A 26,984-nucleotide genomic window follows, 5' to 3' on the forward strand; every position below is an offset into this window, starting at 1 on the left:
TCCTTGTGTTTGCATTCAGCATTTTGATGACTGTGTGTATTGGTGAGGTTTGCTTTGTATTTTTCATGCTTAGAGGTTACTAAAGTCAGTGGACCTGCATGCAGTCAGTGTTTTTCAGATTTGTGGAAATTTTTGGAATTTTTTCCTCCCAGATGTATATTCTTTGTCATTTTCTCTTCTACTTCTCATATCCTGATTACATTTATTTTAGACTATTTAACAAGTAGCTAAGGTGCTATTTCTTTTTTCCAATATTTTTTTCTACTTCATATTGGATAATTTTTATTGATTTCTATTCATTTTCATTTATAATTTCTTCTTCTAGTTCCAGTTATTTGGCTTATTCAGTAATTTTTACTTCAGTTAATACAGTTTTAAATTCTAGAATTTCTATTTACTTTCCCTTTTTAAAAAAATATAGAGTGCTTCAAAATTTGTGTGTCATCCTTGTGCAGGGGTCATGCTAATCTTCCCAGTTTTAGTAGATGTACTACCAAAATGAGCATTAGAATTTTCATTTTCAAATATTTTTCCACTTTCTCTGTTGAGAGTATCCCATCTGTCCATTCATTTTGACCATCTTTTTAAAAAGTCTTTGAATATATAATAGCTGCTTCAAAATCCTTTCCTTTTTTTTTTTTAAGATTTTATTTATTCACGAAAATACACAGAGAGGAGAGAGAGAAGCACAGACAGAAGCAGGCCTCATGCAGGGAGCCTGACATGGGACTCAATCCCGAGTCTCCAGGGTCAGGCCCTGGGCTGAAGGCGGTGCTAAACCGCTGAGCCACCCGGGCTGCCCAAATCCTTTCCTTCTTATTCCAGCATCTATCATCCCGCCATATGGAGTGTTTTTCCCAGGCTATATTTCCCAGGTCATATTTTTATTTCTCCACACCTGTATTTTTTTATTTTATATTATAAAATGTACAAGATGTGTTGTAGAGGTTTTAGTTTCTCTTCTGCATAGTTTTGTTTTTTTGCTCTGGTAAGTAGTTACATTATTGATCAATTATCTTGAGGATTGGTTTTATGTTTTGTTAAAGAAGGTTTGTAGAAAGCCCAAATTATTTACCAAGCATCCCTGATTAGTTTCCTCTATGGTACCAGTAGTTGAAATCTATGGTCAGTTATTTGAACCTTCTAGATACTGCTTTCAGTTGGTTTTTTTGTATTGTCTCCTATGTTTGTATTGTTAGTTCATCCAAGGATTTGAGCAGAGTTAAAATGTAAATTTTTGAACCTTTCCCAACTGTGGCTTTATCCTTTCTATGATTTCCCTCCTTACTTTCCAGACATATTGGCATTCCCAAATCCTGTTTTCTGGCTTCTTAAACAAAGAAGATAGTAGCTTTCTGCTTGTTCACCCACAATATACCATGCTGACTATGGGGTGTCTTCATTGGACATACCATATAGATTTGGATCTTATTCAGTGAATCCGTTTTTTCTTTTTCCTGATCAGATCCTTTCCAATTTATGCCTACTTTTGGTCACTATTTTTGCCTTCAAGTAGTTTTTAAAATTTTGTTTGGGTGGTTCAGTCAGTTAAGGGTCTGCCTTCAACTTGGGTCTTGATCCCAGGGTTCTGAGATCAAGCCAGCTTCCCACTCCCTGCTCCATGGGGTTTGCTTCTTCCTCTGCCCCTCCCTGCAAGCACACATTCGCACTCTCTCTCTCAAATAAATGAAATCTTTAAAAAAAATGTTTTCTCCATAGTTTATAATTGTTACTTTCAATTGAATACCTTAGAAAAATGGCCACTAGAACATTTTGTTGTCATATAAAACTTTTCTTTTCACCCCAGAAATATTTCTTGTACTACTTCCTAGTCAGCTCTACTGTAGAAGCAACCGTCTTTATTTTTATCACTGTGATTTTGTTTGTTCTGTTTTAGATCAATATATGAATGGTACCTTTTTATCTGATTTTTTTTACTAATCATAAGGCTACCGAGATTTTTTGCATGTTGTTGTGTATACCACTAATCCATTTCTTTGTATTGCCAAACAGGATTGCTTCTAATGAATATACTACAGATTTTTCTGTAGTTTAAAAAGATTTTTATTTATTGAGAGAGGGAGAGAGAGCACAAGTGGGGATGAGGGAAAGAGTGGCAGGGAGAGAGAGGGAGAAGCACACTCCCTGTTGAGCAGGGAGCCATGGGCCAGGCTCTATTCCAGGACCCTGGGATCATGACCTGAGCTGAAGGCAGATGCTTAACAACTGAGCTACCTAGGTGTCCCTGTTCTTTTTTTAAACTAGTGGTCACCTGGATTGTTTCCAGTTTTAGCTATTATGAACACTGTCCTCAATACTAGTATAAAAGTCTGTTTATGACTGTTTTTTTCTCACTATATCTTGGGCAAATACCTAGAGATAGATTGTTATACCATAGGGTATGTATATTTTTATTTTCTAATAAACTGCCAGTTTTCTGAAGTGTATCATTTTACATGCCCACAGACAATATGTAAGATTTGGTATACAGATCTTATTTTTATGCCAAGATTATATTCTGTTATTTAATAGAAGTCTTTTTTAGTGTGTATTTTTAGTTGCTGATAAATAATTTTGATAAGCACTCCTCTGTTTTTAAACTAAAGATACTCTGAAGTAGCTGATTTGTTTATATAGGCAGTGAGCAGCTTTTCCAGCTAGCTTTAACAGTCCCAAAGGTGGGTGTTGTGGTAAGTTTTTTATCTAATTATTCATCTTCTTTTAAAAGATTTTACTGAAAAAAAATAAAAGATTTTATTTATTTATTCATGAGAGATATATATAGAGAGAGGTAGAGAAATAGGCAAGGGGGAGAAGCAGGCTTCCTGTGGGAACCTGACATGATTCCAGGACTCCAGGATCATGCCCTGAGTAGAAGGCAGACACTCAACCGCTGAGCCACCCAGGTGTCCCCTAATTATTCATCTTTACAAGTTGTAGATATTTTCAGGTGATTTAAGTTCAATTATTTTTTTTGTGGGTTAGACACTAATTATGAGAGTTCAAAATTAGAAATCCATACATGACCCTAATTTTTGCTTAAATGGTACTACAATAAATATACATGATTGTGAGCAAGAGAGTTTTAGTTCTTTCCATTAGAGGATTGTGTCAGGGATCTCAGCTGAGTGTCTTCTTGCTTCCTTTGTGTTTTGGTTGTCAGTTTTGTCCTTTATGAAGGCTCCTTTGCAAAAACTCATGCTATTAAGTAAGACTGGGGAAGGGATCCCGGGGTGGCTCAGCGGTTTGGCACCTGCCTTTGGCCCAGGTCGTGATCCTAAGGTCTCGGGATCGAGTCCCATGTCAGGCTTCCTGCATGGAGCCTGCTTCTCCTCTGTCTGTGTCTCTGCCTCTCTGTGTCTCCCATGAATGAATAAATAAATAAAATCTTTTAAAAAAAAGTAAGACTGGGGAGAATTAGTTTAAGATCACTAGAAAGTCATAGTTGCCACTAGAAAACCTGCCCTTATATTAATTTCTAGTGTTATTTTTGTGTATAAAAGCTTTTTTTTTAATTGAGCTAGTTCTGTGTATTATTAGTGTAGGTGATACAAATAAGAGCTGACCGTGCTCTTTAATTGGAGAATGCTTGTTAATGGAGTTCACCTAAGAACAGTTATAACCTCTTGATATAGATTTTTAAGTGCAGTAAAAGTTGAAGGGAATTGAGTAAGGATTAGTGAGGTTGGGCAAGCTGTACAGCAAAGGTGGAATTGAAAGTGACCATTAAACCAGTAAGACTTAATTAGAAGAGGTAGAAGTGCTAAGAGGAGTAAGAAGAGCAAAGAAATGTTCATGTATGGTGGATACTATGTGCAATAAATATGTCTCAGGGTTACAGTCGAGAGTTTGAATGGTAAGACACTGAATGACAGGTGCTTGATGGTGAGATTACTGTGTCTTGTGCACCTCTGAATCACCAGTACCTAGAATCCTCCTAAACCGTGAGTATGTATGCCATAGCAAAGAATGAGTAAGTTTTTTTTGACTACTAGGGTTGGAAGGGAAGAGGCCATCAAAAGCTTAAAGCATAGGAGGGGCAAAACCCAGTGCAAGTGACAGTAAACATTTGTAGAACAGATGATTAAATATTCCATTTCTGGTTGAAGAATTTAGGATTTATTCTCTTAGGATTTATTCTCTTTAGTTTTATAAACTAAAACTGTTTACTTTTAAAATCTGAGGGTAATGCATTTTAAAGGATTGTTTTAGTAAAATTACATGGGCAGGATATTATAAGCTAGTGAAATGTTACATAGTAGTGTTTTAGGAAGATTCAGAGAGACTCTAGGAAAAAAAAAGTCTAAGTAAGGATATCATGAAATCCCAGAATAAGAAGGAACAGAAAGACTGCCTCAGGATACATTCATAAGGAATACTCAGTACAGGGATAGTGGAGAGAGAAGAGAAAGGAGAGTCAAAGATGATTCCAGTTTACAAGTCTAGTTGACCCAAACTACTATAGTATTACCTGCAGTATTAGAAATATTAATAGGGTCCAAACGCATATGAGGAAGAAATAAATGACATACAGAGATTTTGTTATTAAGATACAGGATGGGTTTTAGGTAATGACAGGAAAGCCAAATGAAAGCTGCCAGCAAGAATTTGATGATTTTTTTTTTTAAGATTTTATTTATTAATGAGAGAAAGCGAGGCAGAAACACAGAGGGAGAAGCAGATTCCATGCAGGGAGCCCGACGTGGGACTTGATCCTGGGTATCTAGGATCAGGCCCTGGGCTGAAGGCAGCGCTAAACTGCTGAGCCACCTGAGCTGCCAAAATTTGATGATTTAAGATCCAAAATACAGAACTGATATTAAGGCTGGGAATATGTATTGTAAGTGTCATTTTGAAGAGACAGTCAAAATCATAAAACTGATTTAGTTGTCCAAAGGGACATGTCCAAAGTGAGGAACATGGGATGAAGAGCAGGTACTTTTAGTTTTTACACGAAAGAGAAAGTGATACTTTGCAGAAATAGAGGCCCAAAGGTTAATGTCAGCAAATCCCCAGAGATGCAACATGGTTAACAGAATTAACTGCCATAGAGCATCGGTAGGCAAAATATCCATGGTTTGTCACCTATATTTGTAGATAAAGCTTTATTGGAATACAACCACTCTTTATATTTTATTTGGCTGCTTTTGTTCTACATAGTAGGGTTGAATAGTTGGTTAGGAGAGTGTATGGTCCACAAAGCCTAAAATATTTACTGTATGGCCATTCACAGGAGAAGTTTACTGACCTCTGGTACAGAGATATTAGAAACCAAGACCAACAGAGGGTCTTTGTATTTTATTTTGGGTTAATCTTTGATGATTTGAAAAAATCCAGTTTTATCTCATAAACAGACATTAACTTGAGAGCCTTCTGTGTGCCTGACATTCGGATTTGCTGCTGTGGTCTAGGAAGAGACTGGATAGATACAAGAAATTTATTAATGAGTGAGTGAATTGGGAAGAGTACAGGTGGTCAATGTAAATTTTTGTGAGTCTAGAAAGAAATGAGTCATAGTTTAAAGAATATATGAGGAAGAGATTTTTAAATATAGGATAAATATGAAGGAAAAATTTTTACGGAGTTCTTCTGAGAGGCAGAGTGTGTTGCCATTGCAGGAATTAATGGTCTAAGACTTGAACGCAGGGAGTACACAGGCCTCATTACAGGAAATGAATAGAATTGTTTGTGGAATTAAGTTAAGAATAGTAATTGCTCACACAGCTGTTTTTAAATAGCAAATTGTGTTAGGTAATCAGCAAAAATCCACTAAAATGAACTTGGTAGTTATGCAGAAGCTGCTTTATTGGTACTGACTTATGATCCTAATGGGTACTATAAAAACAAACAAACAAACTAAAAACCTATGTATGCAGTTTTCACATTGGTGTGCTACTGTATGTTTTTTGTTTAATGTACAATTGTAATGTTTTCATCTTCCTTTCTCCACCACCAAACCCAAATATAATTGTCTTGTTCAAAAAGAGCAGCACCATGAACTTTATGAGCACACAGAGCAATGAGGTGTGTTCTTATTGAAAGAATTGGTATCTGTTTGCTTCTCTGTTTGTCTTCCTCCCTAGACAAAAATGGAATGTTTGTGTGGTTGGATTTAGGGCTACTATTTTTTTTCTCTGTATTTTGTTGTACTTTACTTTGATTCTTTTAAATAAATATGCCTGTTTCTTAGTACTCCCTTTTATTTGTTAGCTTCTTAGCAATGCTTATGCTTTTTTGGGGGTAGCTTCTCTAAGTATGTTAATACACATCATTAACTTCTCACAGTCTATTTAGAGTTAATATTGGCACCAGTTCACGTAAAATGCAGAAATCTTGTGACCTTACAAGTCTATTTACCTCTATCTCTGCCTTCCTTTATGCTATGTTTTTCATAAGAATTATTTCTAAATATATTTTAACTTCTATAAGAGAATGTTATGCAAATATACCTCAGAAATATTGTGGGTTTACTTCCAGACCACTATTAGTAAAGTGACTATTGCAATAAAGTGAGTCAAATGATTTGCTTTTCCATTGCATCCAAAAGTTATATTTATACTATACTGTAATCTGTTAAGTGTGCAGTAGCATTATGTATAAAGAAACAATGTACACACCTTAATTTAAAAATACTTCACTGTTAAAAAATGCTAGCCATCATCAGAGCTTTCAGTAAATTGTCATCTTCTTGCTGGTAGAGGTTCTTTTTTTTTTGTCTTTCTCTGACATTTCTTCTTTTTTTTAATAATAAATTTAGTTTTTATTGGTGTTCAATTTGCCATTGTACAGAATAACACTCAGTGCTCATCCCGTCAAGTGCCCCCCTCAGTGCCTGCCACCCAGTCACCTCCACCCCCCACCCTCCTCCCCTTCCACCACCCCTAGTTCGTTTCCCAGAGTTAGTTTTCCATGTTCTGTCTCCCTTTCTACTATTTCCTACCCATTTCTTCTCCCTTCCGCTCTATTCCCTTTCACTATTATTTATATTCCCCAAATGAATGAGATCATATAATTAGAGGTTCTTGCTTTGATCTTGATGGCTGCAGATTGATCAGGGTAATGGTTGCTGAAGGTTGGGGCAATTTCTCAAAATGCCAGTGAAGTTTGCTGCATCAATTGCCTCCTCCTTTCACAGATGATTTCTTTTGTAGCGTCTGATGCTATTTGTTAGCATTTTACCCACAGTAAAAACTTTAAAAATTGGAGTCAGTCTTTTCAGACCCTACCACTGTCTTATCAACTTACCCACAGTAAAAACTTTAAAAATCGGAGTCAGTCTTTTCAGACCCTACCACTGTTTTATCAACTAAGTTTTTTATAATATTCCAAATCCTTTTGTTTTCATCTCAGCACTCTTCACAGCATCTTCACCAGGAGTAAATTCCATCTCAAGAAACCACTTTCTTTTCTTTCTTTTTTTTTTTTTAAGAAACCACTTTCTTTACTCATCTGTAAGAAGTAGCTCCTCATCCGTTAAAATTTTATCATGAAATTACAGCAATTTAGTCACATCTTCAGAATCCACTTCTAATTCTAGTTTTCTTGATATTTCCACATGATCTGCAGTTTCTTCTCCACTGAAGTCTTCACCCCCTTAAAGTCATTCATGAGCATTAGAATCAGCTTCTTCCAAACTCCTGTTCATGTTGATATCTTTACCTCTTCCCATGAATCACACATGTTCTTAATGATATCTAGAGTGGTGAATCCTTTCCAGAAGGTTTTTAGTTGACTTTGCACAGATCCATCAGAGGAGTTGTTATCAGTAGCAGCACTAGCCTTATGAAATGTATTTTTTTCAATAAGATAGGAAAGTAAAAATTACTTCTTGATCCATAGCTGCAGAATGGATGTGGTGGTGAGCTGGCATGAAAACAACATTAATCTCATTGTATATCTCCATCAGGGCTCCTGGATGACCAGGTGCCCTGCGAATGTGAGTGGTAATGTTTTGAAAGGAATCTTTTTTTTTTTTTTATCCTGAGCAGTAGGTCTGAACAGTGGGCTTAAAATATTCAGTAAACCGTGTTGTAAACAGATAGGCTGTCATCCAGGCTTTGTCATTCCATTTATAGAGCACAGATAGAATGTCTTAAGGTCCCTAGGATTTTCTTTTTTTTTTTTTTTTAATTTTTTTTTTTATTTATTTATGATAGTCATACAGAGAGAAAGAGAGAGAGGCAGAGACACAGGCAGAGGGAGAAGCAGGCTCCTGATGTGGGATTCGATCCCGGGTCTCCAGGATCGCGCCCTGGGCCAAAGGCAGGCGCCAAACCGCTGCGCCACCCAGGGATCCCGGTCCCTAGGATTTTCATCTTGGTAACTGAGCATTAGCTTCAACTTCAGGTCAGGTCACCAGCTGCATTAGACCCTAACAATACATCCTGTCCATTGAAGATTTGAAGCCAGGCATTGACTTCTTCTGTCCAGTTATTCAAATCCTAGATGGCATCTTTTTCCAATATAAGACTATTTCATCTACACTGAAAATCTTTTGTTTATTACAGCCACCTTTTAAAAATTACATTAGCTAGATCTTCTGGATACTCGTATCTTCTGCATCAATATGTGCTGCTTCACTTTGCACTTTTATGTTGTGGGGATGGCTTCCTTCTCTAACCTTATGAATCAGCTTCTGCTAGCTTCAAACTTCTGCAGCCCCCTCATCTTTCTCAGCCCTCATAGACTTGTGGAGAGTTAAGGCTTTGCTTTGGATTAGGCTTTGGCCTAAGGGAATATTGTAATTGCTTTGGTCTTCTGTCCAGACCACTAAATCTTCATATCAGCATTAAAGGTGTTTTGCTTTCTCATCAGTCATGTATTCACTAGAATAGTACTTGTAATTTTCTTCCAGAACTTTTCCTTTGTATTCATAACTTGGCTCTTTGGCAAGGAGACCTAGCTTTGGGCTTGTCTTGGATTTTGACATGCCTTTCTCACTAAGCTTTATTCATTTCTAGCTTTTGATTTAAAGTCAGAGATGTACAGCTCTTTTTATGTGAACACTTACAGGCCATTGTAGGGTTATTCATTGGCCTGATTTCAATATTGTTGTGTCTCAGGGAACAGGGAGGCTTGAGGAGATGGAGAATGAGAGTGAGAAAGTTGGGGAGTAGTAAGTTGGTAGAGCAGTTGGAATACACACCACATTTATGAAGTTCACATATGGGTGCAGCGACTCCCCAAAACAGTTACAATAGTAGCATCAAAGATCACTGATCATCATAATAAGTATAATAATGATGACAAATATGAAATATTGCAAGAATTACCAAAATATGACGTAGAAACATTGAGAAATGCTTTTGGAAAAATGGTGCAAATAGACTTGTTCAATGCAGAGTTGCCACAGACTTTCAGTTTGTAATAAATACAGTGTCTGTGAAGGACATACTGTGCCTGTAATTTTTTATATAAATGTTTTAACAAACTTAAAAGGAAAATATAAGCTTTTATATTTACGATTTCTGATGCTCTTCTTTCCCTCCTCAGTTTCCAAAATTCTCTCTGGTAACATTTGCTTCAACTTGAAGAACTTCTTTAGTAGTTATTGTACTGCAGTTTCTTTTCTTTTTTTTTGAGAATGGATTTCACCTCCATTGTTGAAAGATACTTGTATTTTGGTTGATACCCCTCCTTTCCTTTTGCTTTAAAGATGTGTTTCCACATGTATTGACATCCATAGTTTGTGGGGACAAGTTTGCAATAATTTGAGTTGTAGTTTTTCTGTATGTAATATGTCTCTTTTACCACTTTGAACTTTATCTTTGTATTTTTGGTTGTCAGAAGTTGACTGTATATGTCTAGGTATGGGGTTTTTTCATAATTACCCTGTAGAGGCTTACTGAGTGTCTGTAATTAGTTTATGTTTATGTCTCCTACCACATTTGTGGAATTTGGGGCCATTATTCCTTAACATTTTTTTTCCTATTTTCTTTATTCTGCCATTTATGCCTGTGTTAAACTTTTTAATATCTTCCCTTAGGTTTCTAAGGTCCTGTTGATTTTCAGTATTTTTTCCTGTTTTTATCAAATTGAATTATTTCTATTGAGCAGTCATCAAATTTGCCCTTTTCTCTGTCATCACCATTCTTACTTTAAACACATTCTGGACATTTTTTTTTTAAGATTTTAGATACTTTAATTTTTATTTCTAAGACTTATATCTGTTATCTTCTGTTTTCTTTTTTACCTGTTAGATTTTCTGTCTTTTCTTTCATTTTGAGCATATGTCCTTTACTTCATTAAGCCTGGTTACAGTATCTACTTTAATGTCCTTATCTGAAAATCTCAAATCTGGGCCATCTGAGGTTGATCTCCCTTGATTATCTTTTCTTTTGAGATTGGGTCATATTTCATTATGAAGGAATTTAGGATTGTATTCAGAATATCGTGAATGTTATTTTTGTGGAAATTTTGTTTTCTTTCCTTGTTCCTCCAAAAAATTTGGATTTTTTTGTTTTAGTGACCATTAATTGGATTAGACTTAAAGTGCAGTCTGTTGCCTGAGGTTGGCACCTGCTCAAATCTCAGTTCGATCTTTTTAGCCTCAGATACAGACTGCCTTGGCCTGCCCTGTGAATATGTGCTTCAGGGCTCTGCCAAGACTGGTGCAGAGATATACCAAAAATTTGAGACTGCTCTTTTATGTATCTCTTCTTTTGGGGATTTTGTCATTACATGGCTGTCCTCGCCGTCCTCTTTTTCTTCAAACCAGAAAGACCGTTTTTCATTGGAACTCTAGTTCCTGCCTGTTGTGGCTACTGCTTATGTGCAGAATAAAGCTTTAAGAATGAGAAAGTCACTTATTCTAGTCATTTTTTCCAAGTTTATATTCTCATCGAAAAGCAGCCTGGTTTTGTTCACTGTCCAGAGCTCTAAGTAGTTGTTTTATATTTGTATTTTCCCCCAGAATTTATAGAAGCTCTCTGTGGGTGCTTACGGCATTGTTTTGGAAGCTGAGCTTAGTAGGTCACTTTTAAGATTTCCTCTAACATATTTGCGATCTGCTTTTTAAAATAATACTTTGTTTAAAAAATAATTATTTTACTAATTCTTGATCTACTTAGATTGCTAGACATTAACTTTTCTATTTTGGATCTTTTTAACCCATCCGTGGTTACTGAATTCTTATGACAGACAGTTATATGAATGCCCTAATTTAATATGTTCTTAATCATTCAGTAAACATTTGAATGCAGAATATGACACTTCTGCTAGGTACCAGAAGAGCATAGAGATGAACAAAGTATGCTCCCTACCATAAAGTTTTATTTGTACAATGCAAATGAAAACAACCAACAGAGTTTATGACAATAAGTGCAAATAAACTTCTCAAGAAGTGTAGTTAGAGGATCCCTGGTGGCTCAACGGTTTAGCGCCTGCCTTCAGCCCAGGGTATGATCCTGGAGTCCTGGAATCCCACATCAGGTTCCCTGCATGGAGCCTGCTTCTCCCTCTGCCTGTGTCTCTGCCTCTCTCTCTCTCTCTCTCTCACTGTGTCTCTCATGAATAAATAAAATCTTTAAGAAAAAAAGTGTAGTTAATTTAGACTTAGTTAATGGAGAACACTTCTCAGAGGGGGAGGGCATTTGATCTTAGGCTGAATCAAAATTAGAAGTTTAATAGGTTGGGAATTAGATGAAGGTGGATATTCTGGGGCTAGGGAACTGTAGGGGTAGAATATGAATTTGGTATGTTTAGGGAGTGATTAATGTCCGGATGAGGGTGGAAGCATTGAGTTTTTGAAGAGATACTGTAAGTACTGAAGATGAAAAGGTAGCTTGAGACCACCTGGAAGAATGCCACACTCAGGAGTGTGAATATTATTCCTGAAGCAGCAGAGGATCACATTTGTGGAGTGAATGGATCTGATCCAACTTGTGTTTATGACAAGGTAATGTACTGGCAACATTAAGTGTGGATTGAAATGGAAATAAAATAGATGAACAAGCAATACATAGTACCTGAACCAGAGCACTGGTTCATACATGAAGGGAACAAGTGTGGTAGTTGAGGTATTGATGAGGTAGAAATTAATGTGAAGAGTGATTAAGGAAATACGAAAGAAAGGTGTTACAAATTCAAGAGATTCATTACATTTCTAACCACACTTGTAAATATCCCAACATCATGCTGAGTATATGAATCTTTTGGGAACATTTTATATTTAAAATTCCTTCTCTAGCAGTCTACTATATTATAATGACTACAAAGTGATTTTTCTTAGGGCATGTGATGAGGTCATTTCACAGTTAATGGTCTCTAAGGTCTGTGTTGGTTTAGCTACCAATCCTAGTGAGGATTTAAGTTTCTTTAAAAGTTGTTAATAATTTTTGCTCTTTGGGAGTAATTAGTTGTTTAGCTTATAGAGTCACTTGCAATCTCACTGCTTCTCATAGAATTTTCAAAAAAGTATAGTCATTTAGAATATTGGTTTTGATTATTGTCTAAAAAAGGAATGATAAGCTAACAAATAGGGAACCAGTTTCTGCCTCACTTTTATTAAACTGATTTTATTCTACTTTATACATGCATTCTTCCATAAACATTTATTAGTACCTACTTGTACTGTTTTCAGTACCATATATTAAACAGTGAACAAAATAAACTTCATCCCTATTTTCAAGGATTTTTCAATCTGTTGGTAAAAGGCAATGGATGACAAAAGGATGACATTTGAATAGAGACCTGGAGGAAATTAAGGGAAAGACCATTGAGATATGGGGAGCATTTTATGAAGAAGAAAGAACAAATGGAAGGGCCCCAAGAAAGGGGCGTGTTTGGTGTATTTGAGCAAAAGCAGGGGGTCATGTTGTTGAAATAGATTGATCCAAGAGAAGGATTGGTAGGAGATAAAGTCAGAGAGGTGTCAGACAGAACCTGTAAAAACATTGTAGACCAATTCAGTTTTGAATGAGATGGAAACTGATGGTAGGTTTTGTGCATAGGATTGATATGATTTGTTTTTAAAAGGTCATTCTAGTTGTTATGTAAAGAATACAGATTGTAGAAGGGCTAGAAGAAGGAGTACTCTTCAGGAGGCTATTACAGTAATATAGTTCAGAGATGATGGCTGATGGCTTGGGCTAAGATGATCATGTTAAAAATAATCACAGATTTTAGAAATGTATAAAGTCAATCTAATAGGATTGTACATTGAGAGACTTTTTGCTGAGACTCATTCAGAGTCTGAAAGAGACAGTCAAGCCTGTTTTTACGAGTTGACTGTCTTTAGTGCCTCTAAAGAGCAAAACAACTGGCAATGCTGTTTAGATACAAGGCTTTTAGTATTTATATTGGAGAAAGGAGTACAGGTATCTTCTGCTATCCAGAAGTTCACTTTATGCCACTTGCTCTTACCAAAGACCTATATTTGTACCTGTTTTTGGTAACTGAAAGAAATTGGAAGAGGATTTTTGCTTTTACAAATGGTAATTACTTCTTTGCTTTTTGCCATTTCAAGTTACAGAAGTCTTTTCATAAGACGTTTCATAGGAATAGTCTGCTTTCACAAAGCAGGGGAAACAAGATACCAGATAGCTCCTAGTATGGTACAGCATACCTTGCTTGCCCCCTGGAATTTAGTTTCAATTCCTGGCCTTCAGGCAGTTATCTATCTTTTGTAAAAAGGTAGACTTGCCATTTTCTTTGGATCCTCTATTCTGTTTAAATTACTGGAATGTTAACATGGTATTTATATAGAGTGTATCTTTACATGGTATTTACACAGTATTTTTACACGGTATTTATATAGAATGATGCTAATATAGATGCTATGCTAATAACATAGCAGAATAACTGTGTTCGAAAGTTATTTTCAAAATTAGCCATTTTCTTGGAATTAGCCTTGTGTTTACTACCTTACTCTAATATATTTGGCCCTAGAATATCCCTTCTTGTAAATTTTTGTTCTTAATAATACCAAACAGAAATTGTAATTGAATTTTAAAAAATGACCTGTGCTTACTTTTATTCTTCTTACTGTTCTTATTTTTTATATACTTTTAAAAGAATTAGATCATTTTATTTGACTGTTCATTATACAGTATCTCAATTTTTTAAATAAGTTTAAAACTTGTAATCATTGTTAAGTCTGTCACATTAGGGGCACCATGTCTTCTCTTAAATTCACTTAGAATTTTAATATTATCATAGCTTTTTTATTTTACTTGTTTTCATTAATGTTTAATATAACAACAAAATATTTGCTATTCTAACTGATGCTGTTTCACAATAAATTCCTGGAAAAACACGTAGATTATTTCACAGGTATCTAAAATCATACAATAAAAATGGTGGTGGATTTACTTGTATATTATTTTACAATTGATTGCAGCCTTGGAGTGTTATCTAAACAAATATCATTACTCCACAAATAAAATTGAGTAGAGAAACTATTGAAGAGACAAATTCATAGCTTTGATTATCTGGCATAGCCATCTCTAATACGATTTCTTTCATCAAATCATTTATTGAATCACCTTTTAGCAGACGGCAATCCTGCAAAATATATTGTCTTTGCCTTATTTATAACAGTCCTTAGAATTTGATATTTGTGAAGTACATTTTACTTGCTAGGATAAAAAACTTGGTTTCAGTGCTCCTAAAGGAGGAGTTTGTGTGTGTGTGTGTGTGTGTGTGTGTGTGTGTGTGTGTATTCCAACTTTATGTATGTTCCTTTTTTATAAGGATAGGTACCAAGCAGAGTGGTTGTAGTGTCTTGTTTTTCTTACCAGCTTTACGGCAAGGATATCCTAACCAGTCTTCACCCCATTCTTTGTATTGTCCCCCTTTTTCCTTTATTCCTTCTCTGCTCAAGATGGCCTACTATTACCTGAAACAAATATTTCAGATATTTGCCCAATTCCAGACCTGTTTGCACTTTACTTAGTCTCAGGTGGCAGAGTCATTGGTAACAATGAAAAAGAAAAAGAAAAAGAAGGAATGGTCAGCAGCTTTTCTCCTCATTCATCCCTTTTACCTCCAGGCAAGTCTTTCCTGAGTTTCATCAAACCATGAGTAATGCTTTGTGTATACAAACTCTGTACTATTTTGGGTTTATGTGGGAGAAAAAACCCCAGGTGTTTAGGGTATAGAAATATCATTCCCCTCCCCAACCAAAGTCTGTTTCCAGTTTTTCCTAGTGGTTAAAAACTTAGAGATATCTAAAAGACTCTGTACTAGGAGAATAAAAGAAAAGAGATGGGATAGAAGTTGTGAGATAGTTTACACTTCTGGTCAGAAACTAAAGATAGTAGCATCAGAGAGGAAGCAGATAGACTAATATTTGAGTACTTCATAGAAAAGTGAATATTGACATCTGTCAAGCTTTACCAAGAAGTTTACTTGCTTCTCCAATAATTTTGCTCTCTGACACCTCAAAAACTTTTTATCTCTTATTCCTCCTTCAGAGTCCTAGCCTCTTAAGGGGCTGTGTATATAGTGATTTTTGTCTTATTTTTAGTTACTTTTTCTCTTAAATGAGAAGGTAGCAAATTGTTTAATTGATTTACAAATCATTGATTTTTTTACATAAAAATTTAATGTTCTTTACTGGAAAATATTAAAAATAGTATATATACTTTTTAAAACTGGACCTATGTAATCAAAATACATATTGGACTTTATTTAATTGGTTCCAAATAAAAGAGCATGTACTTAAGAGAATCTGTATATAAAATATGAAAGAAGAAAAGGGTCATTTAAATCTCTATATTAAATTATTGATTAACCCCCTTTTAATCTTGTTGAATAGAAATAGAATAATTTATTAGAGAGTTAAACAAGACTCAAAGTATTTTTACCACTTAGTGATTATTAGATTTTCTCTTACATCTACCATTTTAATCTATCCATCAAGGAATTAGCTTCTCTAAAATTATTGACATTGGAATGCATAGACTAGAAATGGGAAGGAAATAAAATACATGGCAGTGATGATACAGATGTATCTTAATATTTTCCCCCTGATCACTGTATTGCAACTATATTGTTTTTCTTGTCGGTAAATAGTTACTTAGGTTTTTATCAATTTGTATAAATTTTGGTCTTTTAAGTTTATTTCCTGTGTATGATTTCTTTTTTTCTGCTTACCTTGGTCTTCTGGTTGAACTTTGGAAAGTTTATTATTACTGTCATACTTTTGTTTGTACAACCATTGTCTTCAACAGAAAGGAGTCATTGATGCTGAAAGATGACTCTTGCCTTTGTCAGTGCCAGCCACGACCTTCTACTCAGTCTGGATATGTTAACAATAAAACTATAGAGCTCTGAGTTTAAAACCTAGCCAGATCCTTATTAGTCTGTAGCATCCTTTGAACATTGCCCCTTGCCCTGCCATGTCTAGTATCATTGATATGTCATACTCTTTAGATATTGGCTTAATTAATTACCATCTCATTTAATTCATTAAATCTTTGCTTTTCTTTTATGCCATGGAACTAATTAGTGTCACTTGATGAAAAATGAGTATGTGTTTTCACAGAATTTCATATATCTTTAAATCTTGTCTATGATGTTTTCTTTTGAAGGCACTCATCTTTTTGTATTCTCTTTTACAGATATATGTAAATAACACATAGACCTCATATTTATTGTTTATTTGATAATTAGATAGTTCAGAGTCATAAAACAAACTGTGGTCTTTTTATTTTCATTAGGATAGGATCATCAAAATAAGTTTCTATTCTGTGCTCTGAACTTTCATTGAAAGTGTCATTCCCCTTCTCTCCCCAGCCCCACCATTCTGTTTTGTCTCCATAGATTTGACTACTCTAGGCACCTGATATAAACAAAATTGTACAATATTTGTCCTTTTAGTGACTGGTTTATTTCACTTAGCATAATGTCTTTAGGAGCATCCAGTTGTAGCATGTGTAAGAATTTCCTTCATTTTTAAGGCTGAATAATATTACATTGTATGTGTATGTCACATTTGTTTATCCATCCGTCAATGAATACTTGAGTTGCTTCCACCTTTTAACTGCTGTAAATAATGCAACAGAATAGGGGTGTACATGGGGGCACCTGGGTGGCTTAGTGTTTGAGCGTCTGCCTTTGGCGCAGGGGGCGTGATCCTGGGGTCCTGGGACTAAGTCCCACATCAGGTTTCTATGGGGAGCCTGCTTCTCCCTCTGCCTATGTCTGTGCCCCTCTCTGTGTGTGTCTCATTAAAAAAAAAAAAATTTGAGTCTCTGCCTTCAGTAGCCAATATAAGTTTGTATTTGACTTGGGCTATGTAGTATAAAAAAAATGTTAAACTTATATAGAAAAATAGTTGCAAATGGAAAGTATTTTCAAAAAATTAAACTTTTCGTAAATTTATTTGCAGTTTCATACATAGTATTTTATTACTAGATTTTGTGGGGGTTTATAATAAACAGCCTTTGTCTTGGATTGAGCCTTATAGGAATTCTGGCTGCTGTTCTAAGGTGTTGATTACAAAGCAAATGCTTGGAAGATAGCCCACAGGTAACTAGTGATACTGGAGAGATGGTAACAAAGTATATTTTTAGTGATATTTCCCAAACTTGTAGAATCTTTCCTAAGTCTAGAATTTTAGTGATATTTCCCAAACTTGTAGAATCTTTCCTAAGTCTAGAATTTTAGTAAGAATTATCCAAGCATGAACAAAACACTTGTGTATTTTTATTCATGATCTCTGTGTTTTCAAAGTTTCTGGTTCACTTGGAATTGTGCCTAGAGTGTTTTCTGTAGTAGGCACTTCTCTTTTCTCTACAGTGTTTTTAAAAACTTTAAAAAATATCACTTACTGTAGAAAGTGCAGACTCATAAAAAGAAAAAATTAAAGTTTTCCAGCTGAATTAGTGATTAGTAGATTCTACTTTGGAAGCTGACTCTTCTTTCCCTGTTTGTCACCTATCCCTTCAGTTGGCAGTTCTGTCCCTGTGCAAGAGGCTTGGGAATTGTGGCTAGTTCTTGGAGAATTTGTGTATTTAACCTACTACAGACTACATTCTCATCTAAGTCACAGAGGACTTCAAGGAATTTTTTTTTTAAAGAAAAAGGGGTTGTAAACTTAGCAGAATGTTGTCTTTATACCATCTAGAGTTTTCTCATGCAAGAATGAAAAAAGTCAGTTTTTTGTGTTTCATCATAGAAAACTTGGAAAGGGTTGGGAAAGGGATATCCTGTTAGATAGAAGTCAAGGAAAAAAAAGACTGATCCTCAGAACAGAAAAGGGAGAGATACCTGGGTTGAGAGGTCTCCAGCTCTTTTCACTTTTTCTAGGGACTGACTGGAAGGTAAGAATAATGGAGTCAAATCTACAGATGATACATTAAGGAGCACAATGAATTGATTTTTTTGTTAATCCTTTTTCATTTTGAGTTATCCTTTGCAAGTTTCATAAGAGTAGATCTCATTTAGAATCAGATTTTAGAGATTTCACTAGGATGAATTGTCACATCATTTTTATTAGTTTTAATGTAACTAACGTTGATTTGATATGATTTGGTATAGTTTGATTTAGTTTGGTATATTCAGTTTAGAACATCTAATCAGTTTTACATTAGAAACCAATTTTATTAACTTGAACAGTTCAAATTGTTTAATTCTCTTTTTTCTTTCTTTTCTTTTTTTTTTTTTTTTTTTTTTTTTAGAGAGGAGGCAGGGGAAGGACAGAGAGAGAGAGAGAGAGTCTTAAGCAGGCTCCATGCCCAATGCAGAGCCCAGTGCAGCAGTGCAGAGCCCAGTGCAGGGCTTGATCTCACAACCCTGAGATCTGACCTGAGCACAAATCAAGAGACAGACAATTAACTGGGCCACCAATGCACCCAACTTGGTGTCATTTTCTAAGGCTTATCCATTAGAACTAAATTCTTCATATTTTTGTGCACATAGGACTAACCCATTGAAAGTTGGGGGTTTCATCTACTCTTAGAAGTAGCAGTGGATGGAGACAGAAATGAGGAGACCTAGGTTATGCCCTACTTTAAAGTCTCCAAAGACATAGTTTTGAAATTGTTCATTATATATAGGGTGCTGTATGGAGCAGTAATGAGGACTTTCTGGGATAACTTATTTTCTTTGGGTTTCTGAGACAAGATTTGATATACAGCTAGTTCCATACAAATGCAAATACCGCTTACTGAATTGTACTCTCTGCTATACTGTATAAAAACAAATCCATTATAGTAGCCTTTTGGATTTATATCTTTCACTTTCTTCTCTCCTTAGGTATGGATGAACGAGGAGGTACAACATCTTGGGGAACAAGTGGTCAACCAAGCCCCTCTTATGACTCATCTAGAGTAAGTTCATTCATCAGCCAGTCCTTGATTAAAACTATAAAGTCATTTGGCAGAATAAGTAAGATTTTTTTGTACATGAGCTCTGATTCCTAAGAGAATTGAAGACTAACGTATTTACATGGGAATACTGTAGAATACACAGTACCTTCATGGTAGATTTAATTTTTAAAAAAATTTAATTTACTGCCATACTTTGGGAGTTTATTCTATCTCTTACAATGAAAGAAGTGTTCTTGGTGTTATTTCTACACTTGGATTACCTGCAATACTCTTGGGAGTGTTTGGAATGCCTCACTAAGTATTCTTCATACATTGCCATTTTTCTTTGTGTATTGTTTTCTTCCTGTATTACCTTTGAGAGATGGCACTGACGTTCAAGTATCAGTTTCCAGTCTTTCCTCTTCCATTCTTGTTCTAGTAGTCATCAGCTGTTTATATCAGGGACTCTATAGCCCTGTCTCTTGGAAGCATATCAAAACAGACATAACAGATGACATTTCTTGATTGGCAGTTAGAAAATAGGACTGAGCTAACATTTTACACTGGGAAAGGTCAAAAAGATCCCCCCCTTTTTTTTTAGCAATAAACAGATCCCCCAAAACTTTAATGAGACTGAAAGATTAAAAATTAGACCAAAGAATTGTCAGTAAAATTAGACTATATGTTCTCAGACTCTGCAGTAAATTGGTGAGGTTAAGGTATACCTTTTCAAAAACATTATACTTTGAATGAATAATGAACTATTTACTTCTCTTAGAATTAACCAGTAGAAGATAGACATAAAAATTTATGGATACTCAACCCTTGAAGCAAATTGGCATAAGTGGAAGGAAGCAATATGTGATTAGAGCTCATAGTCTCCATATGGGTTATGCTGTTTTGCATTGAAAAACACAGAGTTAAAATATGTGGTTTGTTATTATATTTGGCTGTAGCCTATGTTTAATTTATTTTATATAATTTTGGGAGAAATAGATTAGTCATGTAGAGCCCAAAATGATATTCAGAGAGACAATTAAACGTGTTTTCCTTTAGGGACTCAGTGCTGAAAAAGCTGGTTTGTAATGTAAAGAGCACTGTCTTGGGCACCATAAGACTTGGATTTATCAACTCTGTGGTGAAATCTTGGACACCTTATTTTACCATGGGGATAGTTAAACTGATGTCCAAATTTCCTTCCACTTTTAAAAGTTTTTGATTCCTTAAATAATATTGTGAATAGAAAAGGTAGATTTCCTGTTTGTTTATTTTTTTAAAAAGAGAGTTTCTTTATTTATTCATGAGAGACACAAAGAGAGGCAGAGACACAGACAGGAAGAAGAGACACAGACAGAGGGAAAGGCAGGCTCCATGCAGGGAGCCCGATGCGGGACTCGATCCCGGGACGGGGATCACGCCCCAAGCCAAAGGCAGACACTCAAACACTGAGCCACCCAGGTGTCCCAGATTTCCTGTTTAGATTGTGAAGTATGGATTTTACATAGTGGAGAACAAAATATTACTTACTAATATTGGATTTTTTTTCAAAGTCTTGAGTTACTGTGTGATAACATTATTTCTTAAAATACATTAAATGATGCTTTTGTACCTTATGTTTACTTTCCTTTCAAACTTTTTTTTTAACTTACTGTATTCTTTTAGGAGAAGAGAACATAATAGTGTATCCAGACTTTTACATATTTCATGATTCTGAAATTAAGTTTGCCCCTAGAGATGGGCTTCACAGTAAATCTTCCTTTTCTTTTTTGCTGTTAAATCTATAGGTCAATGTGAAATGCTGTTTTTTACTCTTAATTTTTTTTAGTCTATATTTACAGTGAAAAGTTATATATATTTTTTCTTACCTGTCTATTGAGAGATCAGATAGAATGTGATTTAATACTACCCTTTATTTTTATTTTCACTGAAATCCGCTCTTCCCCTAACTTTGCTGCTTCCGTCCTAGTCATGATTTTGAACCTAGAATGGTTTAGCTATCTAGTTAAGAAGTTATTTTTTTATTATGACTTCGATTTAATTCTTCCCTGAACTCTTCTCACCAGAGAAAGACATTTATGGTTATCTTTCAAGCTGCTCTCAACACTGATTTATAGAAAGTTTATCAACTTTTTGAGTATATTATTAAACACCATCTACTAAGTTGACCATTTTTTCACTATTATAAGTACAGATGAATATAATTTTGTTAATAAGAATCTCAGTTTACCAAAGTACTTTATTCTACTGAGTATAATAGCATTTGAGTTTTTTAAATTTAGAAGTAAATACTGATATTGGCTATAAACCAATTTTGACACATTGTTTATAAAATTATTAACAAGCCAATTTAAAATATAATGAAATTATAGATACTTTTGTAGAAATAGTGTCACTGAAATTTATTTAGACTTTACCAGTATAAATAATAACATTTGCATCGCAGCAAGTTGTATTATTTTTAAATAATTTGGTTTTATATTGCTGATAGGAAATTTTTTTATTTTACTTTTTGTAAATCTTGAAAATGCTTAATAGGCCACAATAAAAAGTATATAAATCTGCAGAATGAGTAGTTTGGTGGAGTTATAAAGCATATGCTCCTAGTTTAGTTGGATTCAACTGAGTTGCTGTTCTCCCTCCCTCCCTGCCCGACTAAAACTATAAGGGAGAAAGAATAATTTTTTGGATTACTGTAAAATCATATTTGGCACATGAACTCTATTAGTACTACTCTATTAGTGTTATTATAACCATGCATTTTATTGTACAAGATTGGCTACACCAAGTCATGTAGGTTGAACTTAGTATCTATTTAACAGCTTTTTAAGGGGAGTGTTTACTTTGCATACTTTTTGCCTAACAGGTACTGACTTTAAATCTAACAAAGATAGCCTTCTGCTCTAGTAACCTTAATATGTAAGTGAGCTCTACTGGAGTTGTATGGTTAAGAGGCCACAAACCTCTCATCAGTGTAAATAGTCTCATACATGTTTGCTCAGAGTAGGAGAAGTCACTCCAGCAGAGCTCCTGTCTGCCCTATTTTTCCCAAATCCACAAAGAAAAGTAGCCTCACAGTATTCAGGTGATTCATTGAGTTTCTAGTTATCAGAACTATCCATAGCGCATCATTCAAGAGAGAATTTTTGTTAGGCAGACACAGAAATAAGTGCTGTATCTAATAGTGGTTATAGAAGAAATGGTAGACATGGTCAGCATTTTTAAGAAATGTGGAAATGAGACCGCATGTTTGAGGCACTCATAAGAAATCATAAGGAAGTAAGAGCACTAGTGACATGTCCCTCAAACCTCTCCACCTTTGGTAGAGTCCTGGTTTCTGCACCATTGACCTGCTGCCTACCTGTGCAGAACAAAACACACCAATTAAAAAATAACAGCATCATTATGATGTGAATAACACTTTTATTTTCAGAAATAATATGAAAAGTGCTGATTAAAGCACCAGAGATTGAAAAGAGTGATTAAGATATCAGATAGTTTAGATGAGAGCAGGAGATATAAGAAGTTTGTTCCTCCTTCCCTTAGTTTTTATCCTTTCCTGTAAACAAATGTTTTCTATATTTGACATTGCACCAGGTAAAAGGGCAGGGAATACCATGATTTTTGTTATTTACTACCGTATTAATGATTTATTCTAGTTCCAATTTTTTTTTCCATCCTCTTTAAAAGGCAGTGGTCAGGAGCACAGCTTCTGGAGCCAGAGTGCCAGGGGCATGAATCCCAACTCTGCTACTTACTGCCTGTATGATTCTGGACAAGTTACTCAAATTCATTGTACCTTAGTTTATTCATTTGTGAAATGGGATAATAAGTACTTTATAAGGTTGTCATGAATTTTAAATGCATGTAACTCTATGATTAAGTGAGATAAATATAGGTGAAGTGCTTAAATCAGTGGTACTTAGTGCTGTGTGTTGGCTTTAATTCTTTGTATTTCCGAATTTATTAACTAGATCTATATGTAATGATTAATCAAATTTAAATGAATGAATATATTTGTAGTTGTGCTACATTCTAAGTGTAATGAATAAGCATTATTTGCTGATTTTGTCATACGTAATATACTTCCTTTAGATTTTTAAGAGACATAAATAAAATCTATTTCTTTTCCCCTTCATTTATCTGTTTCTTTCTTGGGAAAGCCGAAGTCCTGTGACAAACTTAGATGTAAAAGTTTTACTCTGTCTAGTACAATGCTTTTTATGTAATAGATGCTCTTTACATATATGTTTACTGAATATAATCAAATTGGGGAAGAATTGTTAGATTTACTAGATTAATTGTGTTTGGAAATGGAAAAGAATCAAAGTTGATTTATGATGAAGCTCTCAAAGCTCGAAGTAGATGGTGGTGGTATTAATGGTAATAGGCTTCCTTTTTACCCTGCTTACAAGTTATTGTCCTGATTGATGATATTACTTAGTGAAGCATTTTATTTAAGATCACTGACTCTGGAGAATTGTAGTTTGTGACATTGGACAAGTGACTCAACCTCTTTGTGCCTTGATTTCTCATCTCTAAAATTATGATAATTTTGCATATACTTTGTAGGGTTTGAGTAAAGATGAGTTGTAATAATAGCTGTGAAGTATTTCATTTATTGAAGCAATAAATGAAAGCTGCTATTACTATTATTACCATCATTATTATTATTATCTCCAAATATCTAATGTTTCGTTGTTCGTTTTCATGGTCGCATTTCCTGCTGTACAAATTCCATTTCTGAAATGTTGTGTGATCATTTTAGTTCATGGAAATTCCAAGGGGCCACATCATCTTGGGTTTCTTGCCCTCTCAGCTTTGCAACCCAGCCTGACCAAGCTCAGAGTACTGAAATATCATTGGGGTTTGCATCCTAGAGTTATGACAGGGCTTACAGGAAAAGGGAACAGTCTTCTTGTTGACAGTCTTTCCCTAAGATACAGAATTTTTCATTTCTCAGTTTAAAAAGTAAAAGAGATCAGTGGTACGTAATCACTAATAAAAATTATAGGCACCAGCAGTGACCAGCAGTTGATGTTTTAATTATGAGCATTTTTCAGGTTATATACAATCTATTGTAGTTGTTTTAGGGGAAAGAAGCAACATTCAATTGCACAGAGTTTGATTGCTTATTTTTTCTAATTGTTAAATTTTTATCATGGTTGTTCCTTCTCTGTATAAATATGGTTTGCACAGTGAAACAGTCATGTCCATGTTGCTCTTCCTTTCCTCCTGATTTTGCAGTTTCATAGAATTTCAAAACTGGAAAGTGTGTTAGCTATCTATATCCAGTCCTTTTATTGTATGGGTGAGGAAACTAATAAGAGAGTTTGAAATTTGGCTAGGTTGAGATAGGTGCTGTTGATAAAAAATACACAAAAGGTTTGGCTAGACAGTCTGTCTAGTTAGTGATAGACTCTGGCCTAGAATTCAAATATTCAAAATTTTGCAGTTACTTTTTAGCCCCCCTACCTTTGTATTTCCCAAGTCAGAGAAGAAATGTCTTAAATTTTCTGCCATATACTAAAGGAATGGGGGAAGAGAGGAGAAAACTGAAGAGAAAAGAGGATCTGCAATTGATATTTCAAAAGAGGACATGGAACATGATATAATTAAAAAAAAATTAAAGTTACCTAGCCAGCATAGTATAGTGTGATGTGAGGTAGACACGCATAGAATTTAAGAGCTTGAACATTGAAAGCAAGTTGTATGAGTTCTATTTTGGCACTTCTACTTCCTAGCTGTATGACTCGGTAAATTATTTCTCTTTGCCTCAATTTTTTTTTCTTTTTCTTTTTTTCATTGATAGAAGGGAGGTGGGTACTAATAATAACTACCTTAGTAAATTTCCGGACTTAGGCCTATTAGTGGAGAAGGGGAAAACCAGTTATGTGGTGATGAGTTGGCTTTAAAATACTAGGTTTAGAGGCTACATGTGACTCAGCACAAAGTAACTTCAAAGACTTCTAATTAAGAAATAAATAGTAAGTGTATGTTCTGAGTTCTTTGATTTTAATGCGTACTCTGACTTTTTGCTACCTGTTAGAGAAGTTTACTTTTTTTAAGTCTCACAGTTCGAGATGTTTCAGAAAATGTCACTTGAAGAGGGAGTATTGATTTTAATCTGGCATACCACTTGTTACCATTTTAAAATCGGTATGAAGTTGTAATTTAAACTCCCATTTGTAACCAGAAGGTCTCTTATAATGGATTACCTGACATCCTGCCATGTGTACCTATATCAATATTGCTGTGTAAAAATTCTGTATCAGAATAATGACAGTATTGTATATCATTTGATTTATTTTAATATTATATCCTTATTTTTGTCACACAAAAAAATGAGGTAGCAAAATGAGGGTTCATTTTATTAAAAAAAAAAAAAAGCACCAGCAGTGGTCATTTCTCAGACCATTTGTCAGGAGTACACATGGACGGCAGCCTGATAGACCACATCAGGTAGAAAATGAATATAAGAGTACAAAGATTCAGGAGTTGCTCTAGCCTCCTAAGACTCATACATACACAACACCATAGATTGGATACTTCCTTTGGGTAAGGGAAACAAAAATAAATAAAAATTCAACTAGAAGAGACATACAGCTTTCAAATTCCGTGGAAACTAAAATGAGTCCCTAACATTATCTGGACGAGTTTAATGTTACCTCTCTAGCTGTTCCTAGACCATTTCTGTCTGATGTAACTAAAATAATCTTTAATTTTGCTTATTATTCTCTCCCTTCTTAGCAGATATGCAGTATCTTTTCATTCATGTGGATGAGCTTGGCAAACAGCCACTCTAGTTTGATGGATAAGTTGGAGATGAGGTAATAGAGCCTCAGTTCCCCTCATGTGCTATCTATTCATTTCGACCCCAGGGAGGGTTATACTGCTGGAGCTTGGAGAGAGCCTGATATGTAGTTCATTTACATTTGATGGTAGAGAGGCCTTGGGAATATCTAGGGGTAGAGAGAACCTGTAGTTTTCTTCTCCCAGTATAGCACAGTGTAATGAGAGCTACCTTTGTAAATAAGGATAACATTGTCTCTCTGCTTCTAAGGAACTTGTGCTTTACTCTGCTTCTCCAGTTTTAAAATGCTGAGATGTGTTAGGTGCACTCAGTTTCTGCATCATTAAAAGTGAACAAAGCATATTTTAGAGTTCAGGAAATGTGATTAGAAATACAAGTCTTATTTACCTAAAGAGTTAAATAAATTATAAAACTTTAACTCTTAAGGCAGTAATAAAGAAGCTATAATTATTAAGCAGCAAATAGTTAATTATTAAATTAATTTCACTGATTATCATGGCATTACAGGAGATGGAGAAATTACTTTCAGTGATCAGGAAAGAGTGAAGAGGAAGTGTTTGAGTAGACTGTTGTAGGACAGACAATATTTGTATGAGTAAGATTGAAAGGGACAGCTTTCTGGAATGTGGAATGATGGGACCAAGTTCAGAGACCTCAAAATCACAAAATTCAGTAAAGAGTAAATGATCTTGCTATATAGGTAAATAATGTGTGTGATTAGGCAGGTAACCTTTCTGTTCAAGAAATGTAGTCTATCTTTTGATGAGTAGGGAGCTACTTAAAAATAAATTTTTATGCAGGGAATGACACGAAGGGTTTTGTAAACATCAGTATATTGTAGTATGAGAGATGGATCCAAAGTGAGGGAATGACCAGAAATAGTGTGATCTGGTAAAATGTTACTACATAGGCCTCCTTGA

The 26,984-nt window shown here is 34.9% G+C and overlaps 1 protein-coding gene and 1 pseudogene across 18 annotated transcripts in view; one reads left to right on the forward strand and one right to left on the reverse strand.

Moving 5' to 3' along the window:
• The window catches only part of TCF12 (transcription factor 12), a 368,612-nt gene that overhangs the window by 124,032 nt on the left and 217,596 nt on the right, over window positions 1–26,984 (forward strand). For all 18 annotated transcript variants that reach the window (XM_025998239.2, XM_025998306.2, XM_072738610.1 and 15 more), the window contains exon 4: window positions 19,201–19,274. In XM_025998239.2, coding sequence (XP_025854024.1) covers window positions 19,201–19,274 — 74 coding nt within the window. The remainder of the gene's footprint in view (window positions 1–19,200; window positions 19,275–26,984) is intronic.
• Window positions 412–506, reverse strand: LOC112918462 (U6 spliceosomal RNA; annotated as a pseudogene).

Source organism: Vulpes vulpes, chromosome 15 (genome assembly GCF_048418805.1).
Source record: "Vulpes vulpes isolate BD-2025 chromosome 15, VulVul3, whole genome shotgun sequence".
Taxonomy (NCBI): domain Eukaryota; kingdom Metazoa; phylum Chordata; class Mammalia; order Carnivora; family Canidae; genus Vulpes; species Vulpes vulpes.